This window comes from Grampus griseus, assembly GCF_964374135.1.
Source record: "Grampus griseus genome assembly, chromosome: 16".
Taxonomy (NCBI): Eukaryota; Metazoa; Chordata; class Mammalia; order Artiodactyla; family Delphinidae; genus Grampus; species Grampus griseus.
The window spans coordinates 55,284,173-55,306,847 of NC_139010.1; the positions used below are offsets into that span (position 1 = coordinate 55,284,173).

At 43.2% G+C, this 22,675-nt stretch overlaps 1 protein-coding gene across 1 annotated transcript in view; it reads right to left on the reverse strand.

Moving 5' to 3' along the window:
* BLNK (B cell linker) overlaps nt 1-21,988 on the reverse strand; it is a 75,026-nt gene extending 53,038 nt beyond the window's left edge. Inside the window, exon 1 of the mRNA XM_082673804.1 lies at nt 21,793-21,988. Coding sequence (XP_082529930.1) covers nt 21,793-21,839 — 47 coding nt within the window. The 5' untranslated portion in view covers nt 21,840-21,988. The remainder of the gene's footprint in view (nt 1-21,792) is intronic.
* Between the last annotated feature and the right edge of the window lie 687 nt (nt 21,989-22,675).

The following is a 22,675-nucleotide window of genomic DNA, read 5'->3' on the forward strand; positions in this document are numbered from 1 at the left end:
CATAATAATCCCCAGGATTGACAAGTATATGAGAATACAGATATTCTTGGGAATATAAATTATTACAATCAATATCTGTCAAAATGTAAAACCACTATGCCTTTTGACCTGGAAATTCCACTGCTAGGAATTTACCTTATGAACATAGTCACAAGCTATACAAACATTATACATATCAGCATGTTTATTGCAGAATTATGTGTAATAACCCTACTCCTCCCTGCCTTTCCCACTAAAAACACCTGGGAACTACCTAAATGCCCATTTATCATTAAAAGGGAACTAGTTAAATACACATTGATAAAACCATAAATGGAATACCACAGACCTTAAAGAAATACAGCTATATTGCTGATATGTAAAAATACTCGAGATATTAAATTAAATGAAAATGGAGGATGAGGAGAAAGAAAAGAAAGAAGGAAAATTCAGAATATGCATATATTTTTTTGTGGGAAAAAGAAGACATACATACATGTGTGCTGATATGGGCATAACTTTTTAGAAGGATATGCAAGAAGTTGTTAAATGGTTTTCAAAGCTAATTGTAATTAGAAAAGTTTACAAATTAGAAAAAGGGTCAGAGTATAGGACCATGTTTTGTTTTCTTAATAATGATTTTCTAACTTAAAATATATCTAAATAAAATTTCACATGGTTCTGCCTTGAAAGAGTAACATATTTGAATTTACCTTCCAGGCAAGCCTTTCCTTTGTTCTGAGAAAACTATTTCATTGGGCCCTTTAGTTAATGAAATGTAAACTTGTATATAGCCATTGTTCTAGAAGAAAATGGACTTTTTCCATTAAAAAATGCAGATTTTTCTCACTTTGGGAGCTAAGCCCTCTGTTAGCTAATATGAAGAGTAGTGCATAATTAGGCTTAGCATAGGTCTAGGAAACCCCATTGATTGGAATTGGAATCTGGGAGAACTAGTCTCTTGGACTATGTATGGATTTATGACTCATATGCTGCAAAGTTTTTTGGTGTAGGGATGGAGCAGTTGAGAGGATGAGAGGACAGCTTGTCCGAGGAACTCCGCCTGGCCTGGCCTGTTTGCGTCCTCCACTAAGTGTTAATCTCAGGCTAACTCTCCTGTGCTGATGTTCTGCTGTAGTTGTTTCCTGAGGGCCGTTGGGCATCAAGGAAATGGCGGGAGATTTATTGCATAAGTGATAGACATTCCCTCTCTCAACAGCCTTGGGAAAAGGGAGATTGTCAAACAAGAAATGGGAACTTAGACTGGGGATTTGGGGGAGCGCTTTTCCCTTCTAGGTCTAATCACTGTGAGGACCTGGAGACCTGCAGAGCAGAGACAAACCTGAGGGGTTTTCAATGGTGGGGAGCTGGAGGGGTGGGGAGGTAGCCCTGAACCTGAGACTGGGTCTGGGCTTCTGCGTTGAGAAGAGCCATCCACAACGCCATCCGCAGCCATTTTCAACTAGATAATTCTCTTTATTGTCTCTGAATCTTCAGTAGTATCCTGTCAGGATCTGTAGCCCAGCCTTGGTTGGGCTGTGGGGAAGAGTGTGTCCCATTGGCACGGAGCGGTGGAGTGCAGAGGGAGGACAGGCTGGAGAGTGGAGTAGAAAGAGAAGAGAGACTTCTTTCAGGACATCCTTAAGGCTGCATCTTGGGGAATCATTTACATAACTGGGGGACCCACTGAGGGGCCCAAGTTCAGATATGGGAAGGTCAGTGCAAGTCATAATTTGGGTAACAAAGGAAATGAGGCCACATCTTATATCGCTAGTTAGGGAGGCTGGGCATGTTGACTCCATATGTGTGAGAGCTCAGCAAAGCACCAGGCTCAGCGGCAGAGAGAGAAGGATGGATGAGAGAGAAGAGGACCAACTGGCCCATCAGAGACACACAGAGGGTCCTTCAAGCTGGACTCTTGAGTTACCTCAGAACCATACAGTATTCTAGAATTTGTTCACGTACATCCTGTACAAACCCCTTTCTCCTTTACCGGAGGAACTATAGAGAATCTGTGAGATAGAGGAATGGGTGAAAATGAAAAATAGGAGGTCTGGGAGTAGAGAGGAAATGAGATTGAGAGAGAGGTTGAAATGGATTGATTGGAAAGAACTTGAATAATTTCAAGTGGAGAGCAGAGGGCACCTCTGGTTATAAGCTGACTGTAACCGAGTGGAAAGTCTTTAGCCTAAGTTAATGCCTAAAGGGGTAAAAGGCCAAAATGAGCCAGAGTGAAGGATCCTATCAGAGGTCTGTCAAGAGTGGGACACAGGCAGAGTAATAGGGAGCCAGAGGCTGATTTGCATAAGTGACTTTGCTGTAGGCGTAGACAAACAGATGTTACAAATAGTTGCAAAAAAGTTTGAGGTAATTTTGTCATTTGTTCAACTTGGTAGCTGATGCTTCTTGGCATTTCCTAATTACTTTTAATTATAGATTATTAAAATAATTATAATCTATAACTATAGTAAATCGTTGAATTTTTCTCCTCCCTCTGCGTCTCATTCACACAAATCCTGACGTCCACAGACTGCTCAGTTACAGCTGCCAAACTTAGGTTACCTTATAAGTCAGTGTCCCCCAAACCAAGAAAATGTGGTAACGCTCTCAGCTCATTCTATCAACTCTTCATACACTGTGCGATGCACAGCTTTTGCTGCCCTCTAGTATCTTCTGCTCCATGTTGGAGCACAGTTTTTCCTCTACCACAACTTGAAGGATGTGCAATAGCAAAGAAATGTGCAACTGGACTGTTTCAGGAGAGGATGCTCTCGAGCTGAACATCAGTTGTTTCACCGTGATAAGTTGTGTGTGGGTGAAAATAGGTAAGGCATAAAAAAGCTGCACTTTGATTTTTCGTTTCTGAGATATCCTTCCATGGTTGGGAGAATGAATAATAGGATCACAATGTTCTAATTTTTTAAAGTTGTGAAGAGACAGCCATGTGTACGTAACAAAATAAAACAAAAGACATAGCTTATCTAATACACATTTTAAAACAATATTAATATGCAATTTTTAAGCAGTATGGCATTTAGGCGTTTAAAAATGGTGAGAAGGTAATATAAATAATTATATTTATTATTCCTTGTATAAACCAAATTGAATTTTATATTCTCTCCTTGGTCATTGTTTCAAATTTATTTTTCAAGGTTTTGAGTTAATATCAACAAATTTATTTAACAACACACTGTAGTGTGTTGGCTGAGCCTGGATCTCAATAAATTTAGATGCCATGAGGTCCTGAGAGAGGAAAAATCATCATTTGAAAGTTACAAGCAGTTTTTTGCCTTCAAAGAAGCAGCTTACTTTAGAATCTGATAGACCCGTGGTCCTCACACCAAACTGCACCGGAATCACCTGGAGGCCCTTTGAAACCCAGAGTTTCACTCCACCCCCGGAGTTTCTGATTGGGTACTTCTAGGTGGGGCTGGAGAATTTGCATTTCTAACAAGTTCCCAGGTGATGCTGACTCTACTGCTCAGAAGCCCACCCTTTGGGCTCAACTGTGAAGGATCATACCTTTTCCCACTGCGGGCCTTTTAGTTGTGTCAAGTAAAGCAAATACCTGCTTGAGGAAAATTAAAATCCTTGTTAACCCCGTGCAAAGTTTCAGACAGAGAAGCTGAGTGGTCAGTTTGGTAACCTAATTTGGACGTATTCTTTACCAGACTGTCACTTCTTTATGGGACCTGATTTTTCTCTGTGGGAATTTAGACTACCTTGTGCCTGTATATTTTTATGTTTCTTATAGTCACACACTTTCTTCTTGAGGCACAGTTTGTAAAAGCTGCAGAGTGGAGATGAAGGGGCTACAGGAAGGATGTGCCCCTGACACTGTGCAGTAGTCCAGAAGCAACTGGACCTGCTCTGAGCGGAGTGCTATGGCTGGGATTTTGCCATTCCTCATATGGTGCTCTAACACGGAATGTGGTGGCGTTGGGATGAAGACACAACCATAGCCCTATCTGTGGGGGATGAGCTGTCCTTGCTGTCACTCATCCTGCAAAGACTCCAGTCCAGAAACCGGCAGTGAAGAAAACGAGGATGTGGTCGGCAGGTCTTGGGCTCTGGTACCGGGATGTTTCCTGTCTACCTGGGGCCTCCCGGTTGCTGGTCCCTGGACTACAGGTTGAGTTGACCTCTAGTAGCATTCATTCTCATGATGCAGAGGTGAGCTGGCACTCGACGTGGTCTCTGGCTGGGAGCAAAGCAGGGAGGACCTGAGGAAGGGTCCAGGACACTAAGCGAAGCCTTGACTAGTAGCAAATATGTGTCATTCTTTGTGTTATACTTCCCTTCTGTTATTCCTCAAACTTCAGTGAAGTCTTATTAACTCTGTTAGGACTGTGGGGAAATAAGGGATGGGTTGGTGGAAAGAGGTGGAAGGAGCCCAAGAAATCCAGATGGAACCTAGAAGATACCCTCTGCACCAGAGAATGGCTCCTAGAGACTGGTGAATGGATCTGGACACAAGCAAGAGCCAGAGTAGAGATGTGGGACGTGCAAGCAGCCCCAGGACACTCAGAATCCCAGGGGAAGGAAGTCTGTAAAAGTGGGCTAGGGCTACTATGATTTGAATGGCAAAAGATAACCATTTTTCTTTTCTTTTTTTTTTTTTCTTTTCTTTTTTGGACTTACAGGTAAGTAGTGGCTGGTTACACAGGCTGTACAATTTTTAATTTCTGATGATTTCTGATTTAAAATGTAATGTGTGCTAAGTAAAAGAATCCAATCTGAAACAACTACATACTGTATGATTCCACCTGGAATCTGGAAAAGGCAAAACCACGGAGACAGTAAAAAGATCAGAGGTTTGTTAGGAGCTCAGAAGGAGGAAAGGATTTTTAGGGAACATGGGATTTTTAGGGCAGTGAAACTATTTTGTGTGAGACTGTTAATGGCAGCTGTATGCAATACATGTTCATTGTAGATGGACTTGGGTAGATCTCCTCCAGGCCGGAAGGTACCCCAGAATTGGGTTTTATTATTATTGTTGTTGCTGTGGGTTTTTTTTTTTTTTTGGTAGTGGCAGGGAGGGTTAACTGAGAACACTCCCGAGCCTGACATGGCTGGTTGGCATGGAAGGATGGATTGGTGGGATGCAGAGCTCCACTAGGGCTGGGATTGGGGTGGGGGGCACTGGGAGGGCAGTTGCACGTGGCCAGATCAGCAAAGAGTAGTCCAAAAACAGACATATTTCACTAAAAACCTTTCTAATAATTTTTATTATATACAGGACATGATTTAAAATATGCTGTCATCTGCAAGAGTGCTTTTTTTTAAAGTTTGGTAGAAAAAAAATCAGAAAATATCTTGTTTTCCTTTTAGCTTCTTATTGCACTCACAGAGGACCATGAAAAGACAGGTTTTAGTGTATTTTTTTTCACTCTGTTTTTCTAGAAAAAGTGGAATGTAAAGCAATGTTAATCTGAGAAAATCCCTATTTAATCTGGATTTCGGAATGGATTAAAGAGGGTTTCATATTCAAGCAACTCTTCACAAACAAAAAGAGCAGGCAACTCCTTCCTCCTTCTTCCCCCCCACATCTTAACCTCAAGCCCAGTTCTGGAGTTTCATCCTTTCAGTATGCGCGGGGCTGGTCCTTCTCCTGCAGCCAAGATCCACGCCTACAGCTGCCCCTTTGCACCAGGAAGAAGCTGCCTCCGCCCGTGTACCTCTCCAATCCACGCTCTGAAGCTTTGTCAGGGCCTATTCAGCTAATGTTTCTAAAACCCAGCTTTCACCAGGCCGCTCCCTCCTCAAGGGCCTGCAGCACCCCAGTGTCTATTGAATCAAGCCTGGCTTTTTGTTACTCTTGGCCGAGAGTTACTCAGTCTCACCCTGCGTTCCCGGAACTGCGAGGGTGACTGCCTGTGAATTAGCTACACCTGCTTGGTTGGGTACTCTTAGGACATCTACCTGTGTTCTCCTCACAACTGGCCTGGTATCTCCAACTTCTATGTTTCTTAGATCAAATCGGAGTAGAAATATCTCTAATATTGTCTTTGGTATATGGAGAGGCAAAGAGAACATCCAGTCTCTTAACTACTTCACGCTATGAACGGATTTTTTTAAATGTAACTCTCATCACTAGGTCTGCTGATTCTTTAGCTGACTTCCCCCTTTTACTTGAGTTTAAATGATCTCATTATTGACTCTGGATGTCTTTTTTAAGATGCTACTAATCATTTTATGGTATATTTTATTTTTGTTATTAAATTTAGCAAATAATTAAATAATCTGGTGTTCTTGGATCTTCAGGCTTGAAATTTCCAAGCTTTTTTTCTTTTTTTTTAACTTTTTCTCTCTCTCACTGACTATTCATCTCCTCTCACCAGTTACATCAATTCATCTTTAGATGCATCTTACCCATCTCTGTACCCTCCTGTCCACTCCTTCAGCTACAGCCATCGTGATCTCATGGATGATGGACTATGCCAGTGGTCCCTCATCTTTTGTTTTTAACTTTTTATTTTATATTGGAGTATAGTTGATTAACAAGTTGTGCTAGTTTCAGGTGTACAGCAAAGCGACTCAGTTATACATACACACGTATCCACTCCTTTTCAAATTCTCCTCCCATTCAGGTTGCCACATAACATTGAGCAGAGTTCCCTGTGCTGGTCATCCACTTTAAATACAGCAGTGTGTACATGTCAATCCCAAACCCCCTAACTATTCCCCCCACCCCGCTTCCCCCTCGGCAACCACAAGTTCGCTCTCCAAGTATATGAGTCTGTTTCTGTTTTGTAAATAAGTTCATTTGTATCATTTTTCTTTAGATTCCTCATATAAGCGATATCATACAATATTTCTCTCTCTCTCTGTCTGACTTACTTCACTCAGTATGACAATCTTTAGGTCCATCCATGTTGCTGCAAATGGCATTATTTCATTCTTTTTTTTAAATAAATTTATTTATTTATTTGTTTTTTATTTTTGGCTGTGTTGGGTCTTTGTTGCTGCGCATGGGCTTTCTCTAGTTGAGGCAAGCAGGGGCTACTCTTCATTGCGGTGCGTGGGCTTCTCATTGCAATGGCTTCTCTTGTTGCAGAGCACAGGCTCTAGAGTGCAGGCAGTAGTTGTGGCGCACGGGCTTAGTTGCTCTGCAGCACGTGGAATCTTCCCGGGCCAGAGATTGAACGTGTCCCCTGCATTGGCAGGCAGATTCTTAACCACTGCGCCACCAGGGAAGCCCTATTTCATTCTTTTTATGGCTGAGTAATATTCCATTGTATATATGTACCACATCTTCTTTCTTCATTCCTCTGTGGTCCCCCGTCTTGTCTCCCTACCTTCAGTCTCTCCCCTTCCCCATGTTCATTTTCTTAAATTGCTTTTATCATGTCATTCCACTCATGAATAGTTCTTCGATGTCTCCCTGTTGCTTGCAGGATAAGGTAAAAACTCATTAGCTTGGCATTCAAAGGCCTTCAAAATTTGGACACCAAACATTTTAGACATAATTAACCCACTGTTATGAACACACAATTGTTCCCATTCCATCCCACCAGCCTACAGCCCAGCTCAAGTCATCCCTTTCCCCTTACAGATCATTTCTTGATCTGTACACAGGAAAGGCACAGGAAGGGAGGCCACTTAAGGAAAGAGCACTGGATTGAGAGTCTAGAGATGCAGATTCTACTCTAATCTCTGAAGCTTCCTGGCTGTGCAAATCTGAGCAATTCTTGTCACACTTAATGCTTCATTTTCTCCTGTAAAATGAGAAGGCTGGATTACACGGACATTCAAGTCTTTCACAGCTCTAAATTATATTTCTATATATCCTGAATTCATAGCACTCACATAGTACTTAGTCATTTAATCTCCAGTGCTATAGCAATTTTTGAATTATGATTTGGTTCACATGACATTTTTTGTATTTTATATCTTAAACTGTTTTTTTGTCCTAAACTGAAAATAGTTTTTTTGTTCAGTTTATGAAAGTAATACAGCTAATTTTTTAAAATTCATGTGATACAGACAGATAACAAGTGAAAACTACTCATAATTCTTTGCTGGGAACAAGGAAGATCAGAGAGCTGTAAGAATCCTAAAAAGGGAGTGACTGCTTTGAGGTTTTAAGATGAAGGGACCTGAGAGCTGGATCTTGATGGGAAAATAAAAATTCACCAGGCAGAAGAGTGAGGAACAGCAGCTAGGTAGTGGGAACAGCAACTACAAAGGCTCAGAGGAAATTGTCTGAGATGTTTGGGGTCTAGTGAGAAGCTGAGAGTGCCAGGAATTGGGGGTATGGGGGGGAAGGTGCCGTCAAAGCTGAGGCTGGGTTGGGGGGATACAGGGAGTCAAGGACCTTGTTAGTCAGGCCAAGGAGATGGGGTTTATGGGCAACAGGAAGCCTTTGGAAACCTTTACTCAGAGGAGTGTCATGATTAGGGTGGAAGAATGGAGGAGGGCCTAGGCATGGTGACACTGGTGGCTCAGAGACCAGTAGGAAGGCAACTCTGCTGGGCCCTGGCCCAAGCCCACAGCAGTGGGATCCCCAAAATAGTGGAGTAACACTAGGAGTGGCCTTCAGGGCCTCAGCTGGGCAGAAGAGAGAATTGATGGCCGCAAGGCCAACAGTTCTCACAGAGGACTGTGCTGGAACACAGCGCCGTGTCAGTAGCCCTGGTCCTGTCTTCATTTAAAATGTCAATATTTTGTTCATCATGGAATTTTTTGCATTAATTTTGATTTTTAAAATATTACATGAAAATATTATTTCTTGATTTACTGACTTGGGGGGCCTCCTCCTTAAAGTTTAATATTATTATTTGTTTTATGTAAGACATGTATTTGACTTATTTACTCCACAAATATTCAGTGAGTGCAGACTGAGTAGGGCATGTGTGGATCCAGAGCTACCCTGAACACAAACTCTGTGTCTGGTAATGCAGGAGGAAGGTCCCTTCTGCCACCATATCACATGACAGAAGCCTATGACTTATATCAGACCAGAGGACAGAGAGAGGCAGATGGGTGGGGGGTAGGAATTCTCTGATTCACACAAAATATCTTCCTTCCATCTCAAAACTGAAGTCTGGCTACCGACCGTCATTTTGAAACAGAATGCCACTTTTTAGTGAGTATTCTGTTTTTTGCATGCAGCAGACCTTGTCCTATCACCAGCTTCCCTCCTCCGTCCTTTCCACAGCCTCTTCTAGCCCTGGCCTGGCTTCCTCATGCCCCATTTCCTCCAGGCCAGCCTTTCTGTGGTATTATTGGTGTTATATTTAGATTTGCAAATTCAGCAACCAAAGCTGCTTCCTTCTGGAGAGCGAGTCCACGGTGAAGCTGGGACAGAAGTTTTGGCAAGTCCTTTCCATCCTGTGATAACCTGAGAAGCCTCCCAAGAGTGAGGTAGCTCCCCCAGCCCCATTCACAGATGCAGATACAAGGCCCAGTAGGTCACCGGGCTGGTCTCAGACCACGCAGCTCTGAAATCCCAACTCCTAGTTTTGCCTGTTATCAAGGTAGTCACAGAAGTTTGATGGTGAGAGAGACTTTAGGAATATCCTGGGTCAGCCTCCTACTGGAAGGGAGGACACTAAATTCCAGAGACATTTTCCCATTGCACCAAGATCAATTATTGAGGATTCCCCCAGCTCTTTCCCTCACACCCTGCTCCTTCCCTTTCCACACATGGTCTGAGTCTCCTTCTAGAGGAGCAGCTTTTCCATGGCAGGGATGTGCCTTCCAACTTCTCATACCATAGCCCAGAGCCATGGTTACAGTCCAAGCCCAGTGAGCCAGGCTAGTGGTCAGTTGGATAATCAATGGCGACAACAGTGAACGCCAGCGCTCACTGAGCATGTGTTATGTGCCAGGTACTTCGCGTGCTTATCTCATTTAACCCTCACAACCGTGTGAGGTAGGTCTTATTATTATCCCCATTTTAAAAAGTGTGATCAAAAACTAACCACACAACCTTAAATTTATGATCGTAACCAATGTTAAGTGTACAGTCAGTAGTGTATTCACATACGCATTGTATATTCACATTGTTGTGATTATCCTAATTTTTATAGTGAGAAAATATTTGCCCAGAGAAGTAATCTGCCCCAGGTCCTACATGTAATAAACAACAGAGCTGGAATTCAAAATCGGGCCGTCTGACTCCAGAACCCGTGCTCTCATCACCCCTGGATGACATGTGCTGACTTGTCTCAGCCTGGGCCCCTCACCAGGGTGGATGACCAGCTTCACCACGGGCCTCTTTGGGCACCTTTCTCTCCGTCCCTGGAGAAGGCATCCAATCCCTCTACCAGCCAAGTGGGTTTTACCGGGAACACATGTGCCCCCACTGCCCTGCCACTAGTCCCCAAGGTCAGACTTGTTGCTAGACGGTTGCGTGGTCTCTTAGGGGCCTGTTTCAGTCTTTAGGGAGGGGCAGAGAAAAAAGAGGAAGGGACAGATGGCAGGAAAAGGCGGAAAGAGAGGGCAGGGCACACAGGCGGCAGGAAGGAATGTGGCAGGGGCTCTCTGGGTCCGGAACAGGCTTACAAGCAGAGTGGCTGAGCTCAGCTGCAAGGAGACCTGGGTAGCTATCCCTGTGTGCCCTTCTTATCACCCTAGTCAGAAAGGCCACCTAAGAGTCCTGGAGTAGGTGCATGTGTGCACATCGCACGTGAGCATCTCGCAGCCTGGGTTGTCTTACTAACCACCTATTAACCAGAGAAAGTAATTTTCAAGTTTCTGCAGACGCTCCACCATTTCCTTCTTTTTTTTCCCACTGAGATCTGCAAATATTTTGTGGTAGTCTCTGGCATATCTAGATTGCTGATCTCGGTTATAAGCAGACCGAAATTGGGCTGACTTGGCATAACCAGGACCAAGGATGATCCTACTAATACCCTGATTCCTTTCCAAAAAACTCCTGGCACACTCAACCCTATCAGAGGCAGTGAGGCTTGGGCCACACCGCTCTGACGCTGATGAGATGACAGGAAACTAGGTTATACTAGCTGTAAAAAGTTCTTAGAAGATTTGCCCCTTGATGTGACAGCAGAAATTGTCAGGCTCCCCCCCTCCCAGATTTTAGGGGTCTGTAGGGATGCAGCACTTTCCTTCCTCTTGCTGGTGCTTGCTCTCACTCACCCACACAGCAGGGAGGGACTGGGATAGAGGGAAGCTTCTTCCTAAAACATGTGAAAGCAGGTTGTGAAAAGCAAAAACGTTAAGGGAGACTCATGGGTTTGGAAGAACCCCCAGAGGTCCTGTTACTTAATCCTGTACTGGGCTCTGATTTTTTTTTTTTAAACCTATTTTTTTTAATATAAATTTATTTATTTTTGGCTGCTTTGGGTCTTTGTTGCTGCGCACGGGCTTTCTCTAGTTGCTGAGAGCGGGGCCTACTCTTCACTGCGGTGTGTGGGTTTCTCATTGCGGTGGCTTCTTTTGTTGCGGAGCACAGGCTCTAGGTGTGCGGGCTTCAGTAGTTGTGGTGCGCAGGCTCAGTAGTTGTTGTCGCTTATGGGCTCTAGAGCGCAGGCTCAGTAGTTGTGGTGCACGGGCTTAGTTGCTCCACGACATGTGGGATCTTCCCGGACCAGGGCTCGAACCCATGTACCCTGTATTGGCAGGTGGATTCTTATCCACTGCGCCACCAGGGAAGTCCCTGGGCTCTGATTTGCTTCTTGTTCTAACTAGTTGCTGGTAGCAGGAATTTTGTGATGTTTACAGTTTTTCCTCTAACAGCATGAAAATTATTGTGTGAAACTGATGATTCTCAAATTTGTAAGACTCAAGGATAAATAAGTAACTCTAATCATTTTCATAAAATTCTGAAAATATAATCCTATGTAATTCTAGAAAAGGAATATGTTTTAAGAATTTGAGCGTGTTCTTTAAAAAATTAGCCTCAATGTAGAAAAAACATGAGCCTTGGCTGTGTCTACATGGTACACCCACTTGTCTGGGCATTCATTTCTATAGCTAAAAGCAAAGATATTTTCAGGGAGTAAAGAGAGATTTTGCAGAATGGTATTGCCGATACATTGAAAAAATTTGACTGAAGCTCATTTCTTTGGGATCTTAGTGAAAAAAAGATATTGGGGAATATCACGTGTGGGGATTGAAGTGGAAGGAAGCATTGACATTCTTAAATGTTTACCATCCAGAAACATTTATCGATAATACATTTTTTATTTTTTTGGGCGCACCGCGCGGCTCGCGAGATCTTAGTTCTCCAACCAGGGATCTAACCCAGGCGTACGATAGAGAAAGCCCTGAGTCCTAAACACTGGACTGCCAGGGAATTCCCCAGTTAATACATTTTTTTTTTAAAAAAAACAGCTTTGATACAGTATCTAATTGGTCGAACAAAAATATGATCATGGATCCTCATAATATTTTATGGTAAATATGGAAAATAATTTCATTATCAAAAATTCATCATTCCACCACTTCAAAGTGTTCAATTCAGTGGCATTTAGTAACTTCACAGTGCTGTGCAATCACCACCACTAACTAGTTGCAGAACAGTTCCTCACCCCAAGTAGTCATTAACAATTTTAAAGCGGATTTTTTTTTCCAATTTACTTTTGAGGCACATGAATAACTTTTGTTTTAGTCATGTTAGGAGTTGTTTTCAGCATTCATCAGGTGAATCTGACCAGTCCTCTGGGATTGGTTGGGCAACTGAAATAATCTGTAAATGTGGTGATGACATGAAATCAAAAGGTTTTCAGTTGTAAAAAGCAGATTTTGACCCTGAACAGGCTGTAAAGACAATTCAAAAGGCAAAATAGTTACATGTATGTAGAGGGCCCAGTTTTCCAGTGATGTGGTATTGCATTTGCCATGCTCCTTTTTGAAAGTATATTTCTCATGTTTGTATTTGATTCTACTGTAGTTATTTGCACTAAAATGACTGTTTCCTTCCTGTCCAGGATTAGGTATGGTCATTAATATGTCAAACATGCTTAAAAGGTACTCTTCATCCTGCAGTTTTTGCACTTTGAACCAAGTGAAGTTGTAAAGTAAACAGCAACAACATAGTCAATGGGGGAGGGCATTTCTTTCTACCTTTGAGCTCAACTCTCTAATCCTCTGGTCCAAACAACCTCAGTCACAGCCTCCCCGCTGGGAACTCCCTTTACTTAGGTGTGGTCTCCCTCCTCTGACCTTCCCCTCCTTCTTATCACCACTTTCCTGAACAATGTCCCCTTCTTTCAACTAACAACCATAGACTGAGCCACCTCTGTGCTGGAGACAGAAGAGCACAGCTCTCTGTCCCCACGGTCTGAGCTGTTAGACTCCCACTTGGGTGTTAGTGACGGCTAAGGCTTAATGCCTTAACCTATTACACATAGTGATGTTTAAGTTTGGACCAGGACTCTGAGACACGCCTTATCCCAGGAGGATGTCTCTCTAATGACACAACTGGGGCAACAGGAGAGCCCAGGCCAGGAGGGACTTGTGCAGAGGGGACATTGACTGAACTTTTACTCTCTATTTAATATGTTTACTGTTACAACACCCTTATTATATTATATATTATTATTCCCATTTTCCAGGTGAAAAGCTGAGGCTAAAAAGGATTAAGTAACCTTCTCAAAGACCAAGAACAAGGGAGTACAGAGCAAGCATTCAAACCTAGGTCTGCCTGATTCCAAAGTTCAGCAAAAAACACCTTTCTGGGGCCCTTCTTAAATTATACAACATGGTCCTGTATGCTTAGTCTACACATAAGACCAACTCTGCTCTTTTTAATTATAATTCACTCTCAGATTCCATGAACAATTGTGGGAGCATTCCTTGAAAAATATATAGTCTCAGTAGGGTACCAAACATGACTGAGTCAGTGTGAAATTCAAGTTTGGACCTGGAAACATATAATAGCATGAAATACTGACAGTAATATTCTGTAGGGCCTCACTGGGGTTTCTGACTAGTAAATTAGCTGCTTTTTAGTTAAACAAAAAAAAAAGTCTCGGAAAAATACAGAACACAGACTAAGCTAGAACGTTTTACTGGCCAGTAAATAACACAGGAAAAAAAAAAGGAAGGCGTGGCCTGCTGTTCCTCCCTCCTCCTAGGCAAACATGGAGGTGTAGTTCTAGACTAGGCCTTTCTGGTGTGAGCTTGGATAAGTGACTTCACCTCTCTGGGCCTCTTACCTGAGGGACTAGAGAGATGGCCGCTCCCTCTCACTTGCCCTGTAAACCTTTCTGATTTGGGGGCTGGGGAGAGGAAAGGAGGAGGCTTCTCCACTGATGTTTGCGTCCTGACACACTGCAGGGAGAGCTGGCTCAGCCGAGGGGCTCACGGAACTTGTGGCCAGCACTGGCTACCTAATTTCTGGGGCTCAGTGTAAAATGAAAATGCAGGGCTACTAGTTGAAAATTATTGAGAATCTTAAGACTGCAACAGCAGACATTAAACCAAGCATGGGGCCCTGTGAGACTGCACAGCACAGGCCCAGGAAACTTGGTGGCCTCTGCTGTGTATTCCCTACACTGTGGGGAGTGTTGAAACCTGGAGGAGATCTGGGGCCCCCAGCTAGCCTGCTGGGAGGCAGAGACGCCCCTGGGATAACGAGCTCCTTTTTCGGGAAAGTGGCCAACAGGGAAGCACCGCCCATCAAGGACATGCAATACATCCCTTAAGCTGGCTTCCATGCCTTGCTGTGGAAATGAGCATTGAAACAAGCCATGCTGGACTGAGGGACTACGGCCTGTTTGGGGGCCTAGACCATGATGCTGTAAAAGGGTTGTGAAAACACCTGAGTGGAAAATCAGCCTGCAGATATAGCTGCTGATGAATGACCTTTCGGAAGGGAGGTGAGACGGGACAGGTAGGAGAAGGCGGGTCAAACAACGAGGAGCTGGAGGGAGGAGTTGTTGGGAGCAGACAGTCCTCAGCTGTGGAGCGAGGTACAGGCGTGGGAAGGAAGACAAGCTTGCCCACTGAGGGATGCAGAACTGGGAATGGGAGCACATGAGCCAGCGAGAGGCTCAGCCCACAGCAGGAGGTGTGCTTCTCTGAGGGAGGGTTTCCACCGCAGACCAGGGGACCTGTGCTCCAACATCAGAGCCCGGCACAAAAGCTGCTTCGCTACAATGTGCTGGGGGTCCTTGAGGTCAGTGGGACCTAGCGGACAGTTAGCTGGAGCACGCTTCAGGGTTCACGGCTCCCTGGATCTGGAGGCAGGACTTGGATGGGGCTGGAATTCCACCCAATCTGCAGGGGGGGCCCATTTCTGGAGCCACAGGTGTGCCATCCTCTTAACCTCTAATTGTGTGCTTGGTCCCTGGAGGCTTAGGAAGCTGAGCAGGTACGTGGAATGAGAAAACTAAAGCTGTTTCTGAGAGCTTAGACATCAACACCTAAGGGAGCAAATAGAGAGGTGCAGGGTCACCTTAAAGAAGCAGAATGGTTCCAGGTCAGTGAGATTTAAGGGGACCTGATGGATCCAAATCACAAAGTAAGAGACACAATGTGTCTGATGGGGAGGCAGCGGCAGCCCCTGTGACCACTAACCTACAGAATCGGAGTCTGACTGACTTTTTATCCTAACTCTAGTGGTGTCCACTCAAGTTGCCCAGTCTACTTAGAGAGGTAGAAACATACTATTCTAAGGCGACATGATGTCTGGAAATCTTTTCCTGCTCTCACTTCTCTATCCAGGAGAGAACAACTTATGCTTCAGTGGTGCATGGAGTTCCTGGAATCTAGTTTTGTTTGACACTAAAAATTCTTTTTTTCAAAAACAACTCATTGAAATATAGGCTCAAGCACTTCTGAACTTTCCCCTTGGCAACCCCTGACCCAAATCATCCCAGACAGAGGAAAATAAGTCCAGCAAGCAGAGGCCACATCAATTGCAAAGATATGTATTATGAATACATACTGTCACTATAAGCACATGCAAGTGAATCTGTGCTTCCTGCTCTACACAGAATTCATTCCACTTGGTCTCGATCAGAGTTTCCCAGATGCAGCACTATTGACATTTTGGGCCAGATAATACTTTGCTGTAAGGATTGCTCTGCACAGTTCAGGGTGTTTAGCAGCACCCCGGCATCTACCTACGAGGTGCGAGCAGCACCCCCTCCCCAAGTGGGATAGTCAAATGTCCCCTGGAGGGCAAAATTGTCCCTGGTGGAGAACCACTGATCTAAATGATGCAGCTATGTTTTGGGGGAGGGCAGAAGGAGATAACTTCTATGGGGTTTATTAAAAAGCCAAAGAAAGCCATCCAGTGTTTCAATATCTCTACAACAAGCTATTATTTAATTTCTTTTTTTTCTTATTCATGTTTTCTTTAACAAGCCTAGATTCCTTCATGTCATTGCATGAGGGCAATAGTAAGATCCTCTTTGAAAAGGCACCAAATAAGTAAATTCTCCACAGAACAGATGAGGTTAATCATCTGTGGGGGAAAACCGAGAGATTGTAAATGTGTGCTTAAGGCATCTGGTACCAGCCCAATCTCCTCCCGTCCAGTGATGTAAGAGGCAGGGCTAGAGTGTAATTGTGGTTCAGTTCTTGGAAACCGAATTAATTGCATCATAGCCACTTTGGGGACAGGTTGCACGAAGAGGGAGGAATTGTTCAGCCACAGCACATATTGTTCAGGTGATTATTGGATCCAGAAGAGAGGGTGCCTTGAATATGTGGACTCTGGTTTAGCATTTTCCTGGCAGACCCATGCCCAGAGTGGATGAGAAAGAGTGCCTTGAGTTTTCCTAGGTGATGATCCTGAAATCCACAAACACCAAGCAAATGTCTAAAGTGGCTCTCATGTAGCTTGCCCATGAGAAGACAGAGACCTTGTCTGAGAATTGCATCCATTGGTACAACACAATATAGCCTGGTTGTGCAGGTTCTCAGCTGACATAAGGCAGGTAGGCAGTGTGAGGAGAATAGGAAACCATACTTCCTGGGAAGTCTATCTTATCTCTACCATTAGATGCTGTGCCTCCTCTTGCCCTCCCACCTCAGCACTGGCCTCTGATCTAAACTTATAAAAGAATGAGAAGAGAGATGCCCGAGATACACTTGTATTCAGGATGTGCTCTATCCACCCACTGTGAGCCCCTGGGCAGCTTCCTGCTCTGCTTGCCCTCCAGTTAAAGGGGGTTGGATCTTCTACCGTGAGTAGGAAGAGAGAGAACAGATGGTCACTCATGAAGGGTGGGTTAAAGTACTGATTGTTGTATTTACTTTTTATTTACTTGTTATACTGACCATGTGACAAATATTCTGGGCACTTTAGCCCATGTCTTCACAACAAGCCTGTGAGGAAGGCATCTCTAGTTTTATTTGACAGTTGAGGAAACTGAGGCTTAGAGAAGTTGAGTGATTTCATCAGGACCCATAGCTCGTAATTGGCAATCGGAATCCTGACCTTTTGGGTACCAATTGCTTTGTCCTTCTAAATACATCATAGCTACCTTCTAGATGATGCATCTGGATGCTGTCTAGATTAATCCTCTGTTCCCAGTGTTCTGAGTTGGGCAGTTTTCAAAAACTTTGTAAGAAAAGAGTTTGAAAATATTTTGAAAACTATCTCAAACAAGTTGATAATTCCATCAGGAAATATTTCCTGAGGGTCATGGGATGAAATGGTAGCCTTAGAGGATGTAACATTTCAAGCATGGTCTTCACGGCTAAAGGATCACACAGCATCAGAGCTGAGAGGGACTTTGAGAATTGTCAGATCCAAACTCCTCATTTTGTAGCTGGGAGACACAGGGTGATGAGGACCTAACCAGGATGGTGTGGTAGAAAAGGAAAGAAAAGGGCATATATGGAAGCATCATGAAAGAAAGACTAGAGGTTGTGTTAGGTGAGTGGAGGTACAGAGGAAAGGATGCATCAGGCTTAGAGTTGATGATGACACCATTGACAGAAACAGGGAGGACCAGAGAGAGATCTAGTGGCAGAAAGGTGAAAAGAAGATAACTCTGTTTCTGAAGAATTGAACTTGAAAAGTCAAGTAACTGGGAATGCCAATTGAGGATTCCAAGACCTGAGAAGAAAAATCATGTCCCAAGATCTGTCAAATAGGATCTCCAAATGAGAGCCCTAGCCGTGAGACCCAGACACCCATGGCAGGGCTCTGTCATGCTCAACAGTTTATTAGCCACTTAGATTAGGGCAGAGAAGGGACGTTTGTCACGTCACAGCCCATGCAAAGCTAAATGCCACAGATGTCAGAAGCAACAGGTAAAATAGACAAAATAGCTAAAAAGAAGAACTGAAACTGACATGAAATTTATCAAGGATCAACATAAAGTACTATGTTTCTGTTCGGAAAATCAATTGCACACCTATAGAATTAATAAGAATAACAATAAGATATTAAATAACCACCATTTTTCAATCCAATAATTACTATGTACCAGGATCACTGTAATCCTTACAACAGCCCTGTGGGATCAGTGCTGTTATTATCTCTATCTTTTCAGCTGAAGTAGCCGGGACCAGGGAATTTAAGTAAACTTTCCTAAACTCACACATATGTTAGTTTGACTGAAAAATACCATACTCTTCAACCAATAATATAAGGATTAGGGAGACTTGGCTTGACCACACCTGTGTCAAAGACTTTTTCCATTTGTAAAAATAAGTGAGTATGTGTTTATGGGAGCTACAAAGAAAAATACACACGCACAGACGATGAGTCATCTGGGAGGTTATTAAAAATATAAAAACGTAAAATTTCCCTTACAAACTAGTTTCACTAACTTGAAAGGAATATAGTCATTGTGATTCAGGACTGTAAATGTTGAAACGTTTACCTAGGAGTGTAATATTTTTATGAATAGGAATACTTACTGTGGAAGGATTGAGACCCCAGGTCTGAGCTGAGTTTCTGATGATATCATTACCTTATAAAATCCAGGGAAAATCATGGCTAAGAATCAACTAAAAGATCCTGAGAGTTTTTGAATTCCCATTAACAGAGAAACCAACTTCATGTAGTGCCCCAAAGGGAGAAAAAAAGCAAGAATCTGTGCTCACACATTTCTGTGGTCACATGCAACTTAACCACTTCGCCTTTCTCAATTCCTCTGCAGTAGAAACTCTCAGGCTGACTACTCATCCCCAGCTGTCCATCTGGGAAGGTCCATCTGGAACCTTCTCTTTCTCCTTCATGTTGAGAATCTTTTTTTTTTTTTTTTTCCCAATCATGCCTGCTCTCTTTTTCTTAGCTGACTCTACTTTCCCTCCCTCCTGGTCACTCCTTCTGCCTCTAGTCTCTTTCCAGCCCTGGGAATACACCCCCTAGATCAGGGTCATCCCTTTTACTCCCCCTTGATGGACACTCACTATCTCTCTGTTTTTTCTGGCTAAGAATTTAAGCAAATTATCATATAAACTTTGATAAACCTAAGAGTATGAACACAGCTCTTCACTTATACTGTCATCTGATGCCAAATAATTACACAGCTGGCAACATTCTGAATTGGTGATAACCTGTCAGGACAGAGGATACAAACCACAGGGATCAAGTATTCATTGACCTATTCCTCACCATCCCATCTAATTACAGAAAAGATTTAAAATGGTGCTTCAAGTTCACTGTGTTTACAATTTCATTTCTTTGAAACGTTTCACATCGACAGTGCACATTTTATTAAAACAGGCCAATTCTGTAAAAACAACTCAGTAACCAAGTAGAAAAAAAAAAGTTACTTTTGCCTGAGCAGATGAAGGTAGTATATGATTATCCACAATACGGTTTTGGTTTTCTACCCTCTAATCTAGTGTTGTATGTTGTCTATCGACTGCTCTGTGACAAAGCTGAACTTTGTCCCCGAGGGAAGGATCATAAAGTGATTTAGGTTCTGTTGCCTCTCTTTATTTAAATCCCCATCTGGATATCCTGAAAGAGGTTCTAAGACTTAGTATAGGCCTAGGTTATGGAATATCTCTGAAAAGGACCTTCTAAACCCTCTTGCTCATTTGGGAGAAATCTTAATATCCATGCCTTGTTAGTTTCTTTGGCATGTCTTTCCTTCGCTCTCCCTTTTCACTGCTCTGCCCCAAGTCCAGGCCTGCAGCACTAGAGGCTTGGGTTACTTAACCGCCCCTCTAACTGAGCATCCCTGCCTCCAGGTTCCGCCCCCTCCAGTCCATCCCGCCAACCTCCCTTAAGCCCACTGGCATGACATCTGTCACTGTATAAACCGTTCTCCAGCCCTCCGTGGTTAGAGCCCTCTCTGCCCTTTGTGATCTGGCCCCACCCTACGCATCTAACCTTTTGAGGACTTTCTGGTCCCACAGGCCTATTCTACAGCCTCTGTTGGGCAGAAGACTCTCCTCATCATCCTACAAATGGACCTAGTCAAGTCCAGCTCCCAGCGTCAGCTTCCGTCTTTCCTCCCTCCCAGCACATCAGGCTTTCCCTCCAATTCTCCAACTTCTTTTATCTTACCTGCCTCTCAAAGCCTAGCTCTTTATTTATTTATTTTTATTGAGGTAACATTGGTTTATAACATTATGTACATTTCACTTTTACAACATTATATTTCTACCTCTGTATGTACCATAGTGTGCTCACCACCAAAAATCTAGTTTTCATCCATCACCATACACTTGACCTCCTTTACCCATTTCACCCTCCGCCCCCTGTCTCTTCACTTCTGGTAACCACGACTCCGTTCTCAACATCTACATGTTCGTTTTCATTTGATTTTGTTTGTTCATTTACTTTGACAAAGCTCAGCACTTGAAGCGTCTTCTCTGTTCAAACCTCTCCAGCTACTCCAATTCACTTCTTATACTCACTGAGTCACTTACTACTTGCACTGTTTTACCTACCCACCTCCCATGACGGTGTAGCAACGTGAGACCAAGGGCAAGACTGAGGAAGCTTTTTGTCTCCTTATCAACACACCCTTGAAAGGGCTGACCGCGGCCATGCTGCCTCTTGATTCCAGACCAGCAGTTCGTTTCAAACTATCATTTACCAAGTGCCTACCAGGTCTATGACCCATATTCTAACTGGGAAGGGCTGTCCCTCTGTCATTCTCAGACTGATTTCTCTTAAATTCTGTCTCAAAAGCTCTGATTCTCTAGCTCCTTATCATTTCTGATAACTTCCTTGCTACACGTGTCACATCACCCTGTGAAAAACTGAAGTTCAAGTGGTAGCTGAAATATAAAACACTCATTGAACACTTAAAAGTTCCAGTCTCAAAAAGCCATGATGTTGTCACAAAGAGACAAAAAGAAAATCTTCAAAATAAAAATTTGGGAAGTCTTTTCTTCTATAAGTCAGAAGAGTTTCTTGATTCTTTCCCCTTGGGACACTTCTGGTTTATTTATTCTTTCTAAGTGGCTTTTTATAGATAATTGTTACACTGACATGGAGACACTGGAAAAACAGATCTAATCTCCCCAAAACACTTGTGACATACCACCACAAAATAAATGAGACAGTAAAACGACAACGGATACAAATTATTACAACAATCTTTAACATTAAATAGTAATCCACAATGAAATATTTGAGTACTCAGATTAGACCAAACTCTTTTTAGAAAAGCTTGCTGTGTTCAGACTCTCCAAGCTGACCATTGGTAGAGTCTAAGCCTTTGGCTTTTCTTTTTTCTTTTCTCTTCAAAGCTTTACACTTCAATCCATCACTGGCAAAGCCAGCTAGAGTAAGCTCACCTGTTCCTACACATTTCTTTAAAAATGCAAGTCCCTTTCCCTGTAGCAATTGACACCCCACTGCCTTACAGCTAGCAAAGTATTCCAGGATTTCAGTATTTCTGAGATGCAGTAAGATCATTGAAAAAAAAAAAAAGGAGAAGAAGAAGGAAAAGTATTGGATGGCGAAAATCTTACCTCAACTTCTGACTGGCGGGGACAGTTATTTTATTAAGCTTATCCATTATTTTTGGTAACTATACGAACCACAGATCACTGTCCAGTGGTCACGTCAGCAGTCCCTGGCTGTCCTGGGGAGTAGCATGGTAAGCCTTTGATCTCAAGAGTCCTAGTCACTTGAGTCTGATTTCTGAGACTGCAGGCTGCTGGCAGACACCCCTGCACAAGGAAGAAGTAAAACTTGCTTGAGCATGTAGTCAAGTTTCGTGTTTCTACATAGTCATGTGATCTGGATAGCCAGCCGGCTTGGCCGATCACTCCACGTTGTGTAAACTTTAATAGTGAAACCTATTGGACATGCAAATTGCTTTCCAGCTGCTTTCTTCTGTAACCAGATTTATAATCAGGTCAGGGCAAGCTTCTGGCTGGTCACTACTTCCTGTTGTCCTGAACACATATAGTCCTTGTTTTCAGCAGGTGTCATGCTGTCCCCTTCCTGAGCTCAAGGAAAAGCAGAATAATCAATTCCATCTGAAAGTCTCTTTGGGACTTTCTGCTCATTTGCATAAAGTCATGGATAAACTTTTCCACTTAAAGGATCGTTATACGAAAATGGCATTTTTGTGTAGTTTCTCCTCACTCCTCTCCCCCAAATGGTTTTAAATAAATATCAAGATGACAGTGACACAGTGGTAACAGTTTACTTTGAGAGTTAGAATTCAGTTTTCCTGAAGATCTGTGTAAAATGGGAAGACAATTCTCTAGGCAAGGTCATTAGGGATAGAGACAGATAGGAGATCTGGAAAAGGGGAGAGGATCTCCATTGTACAGCATGGCCCCTTTATGAGGTTGATGGTGTCAGGAGTTGTGCTGATAGCCAGATGCTTTCAAACAAAATCAA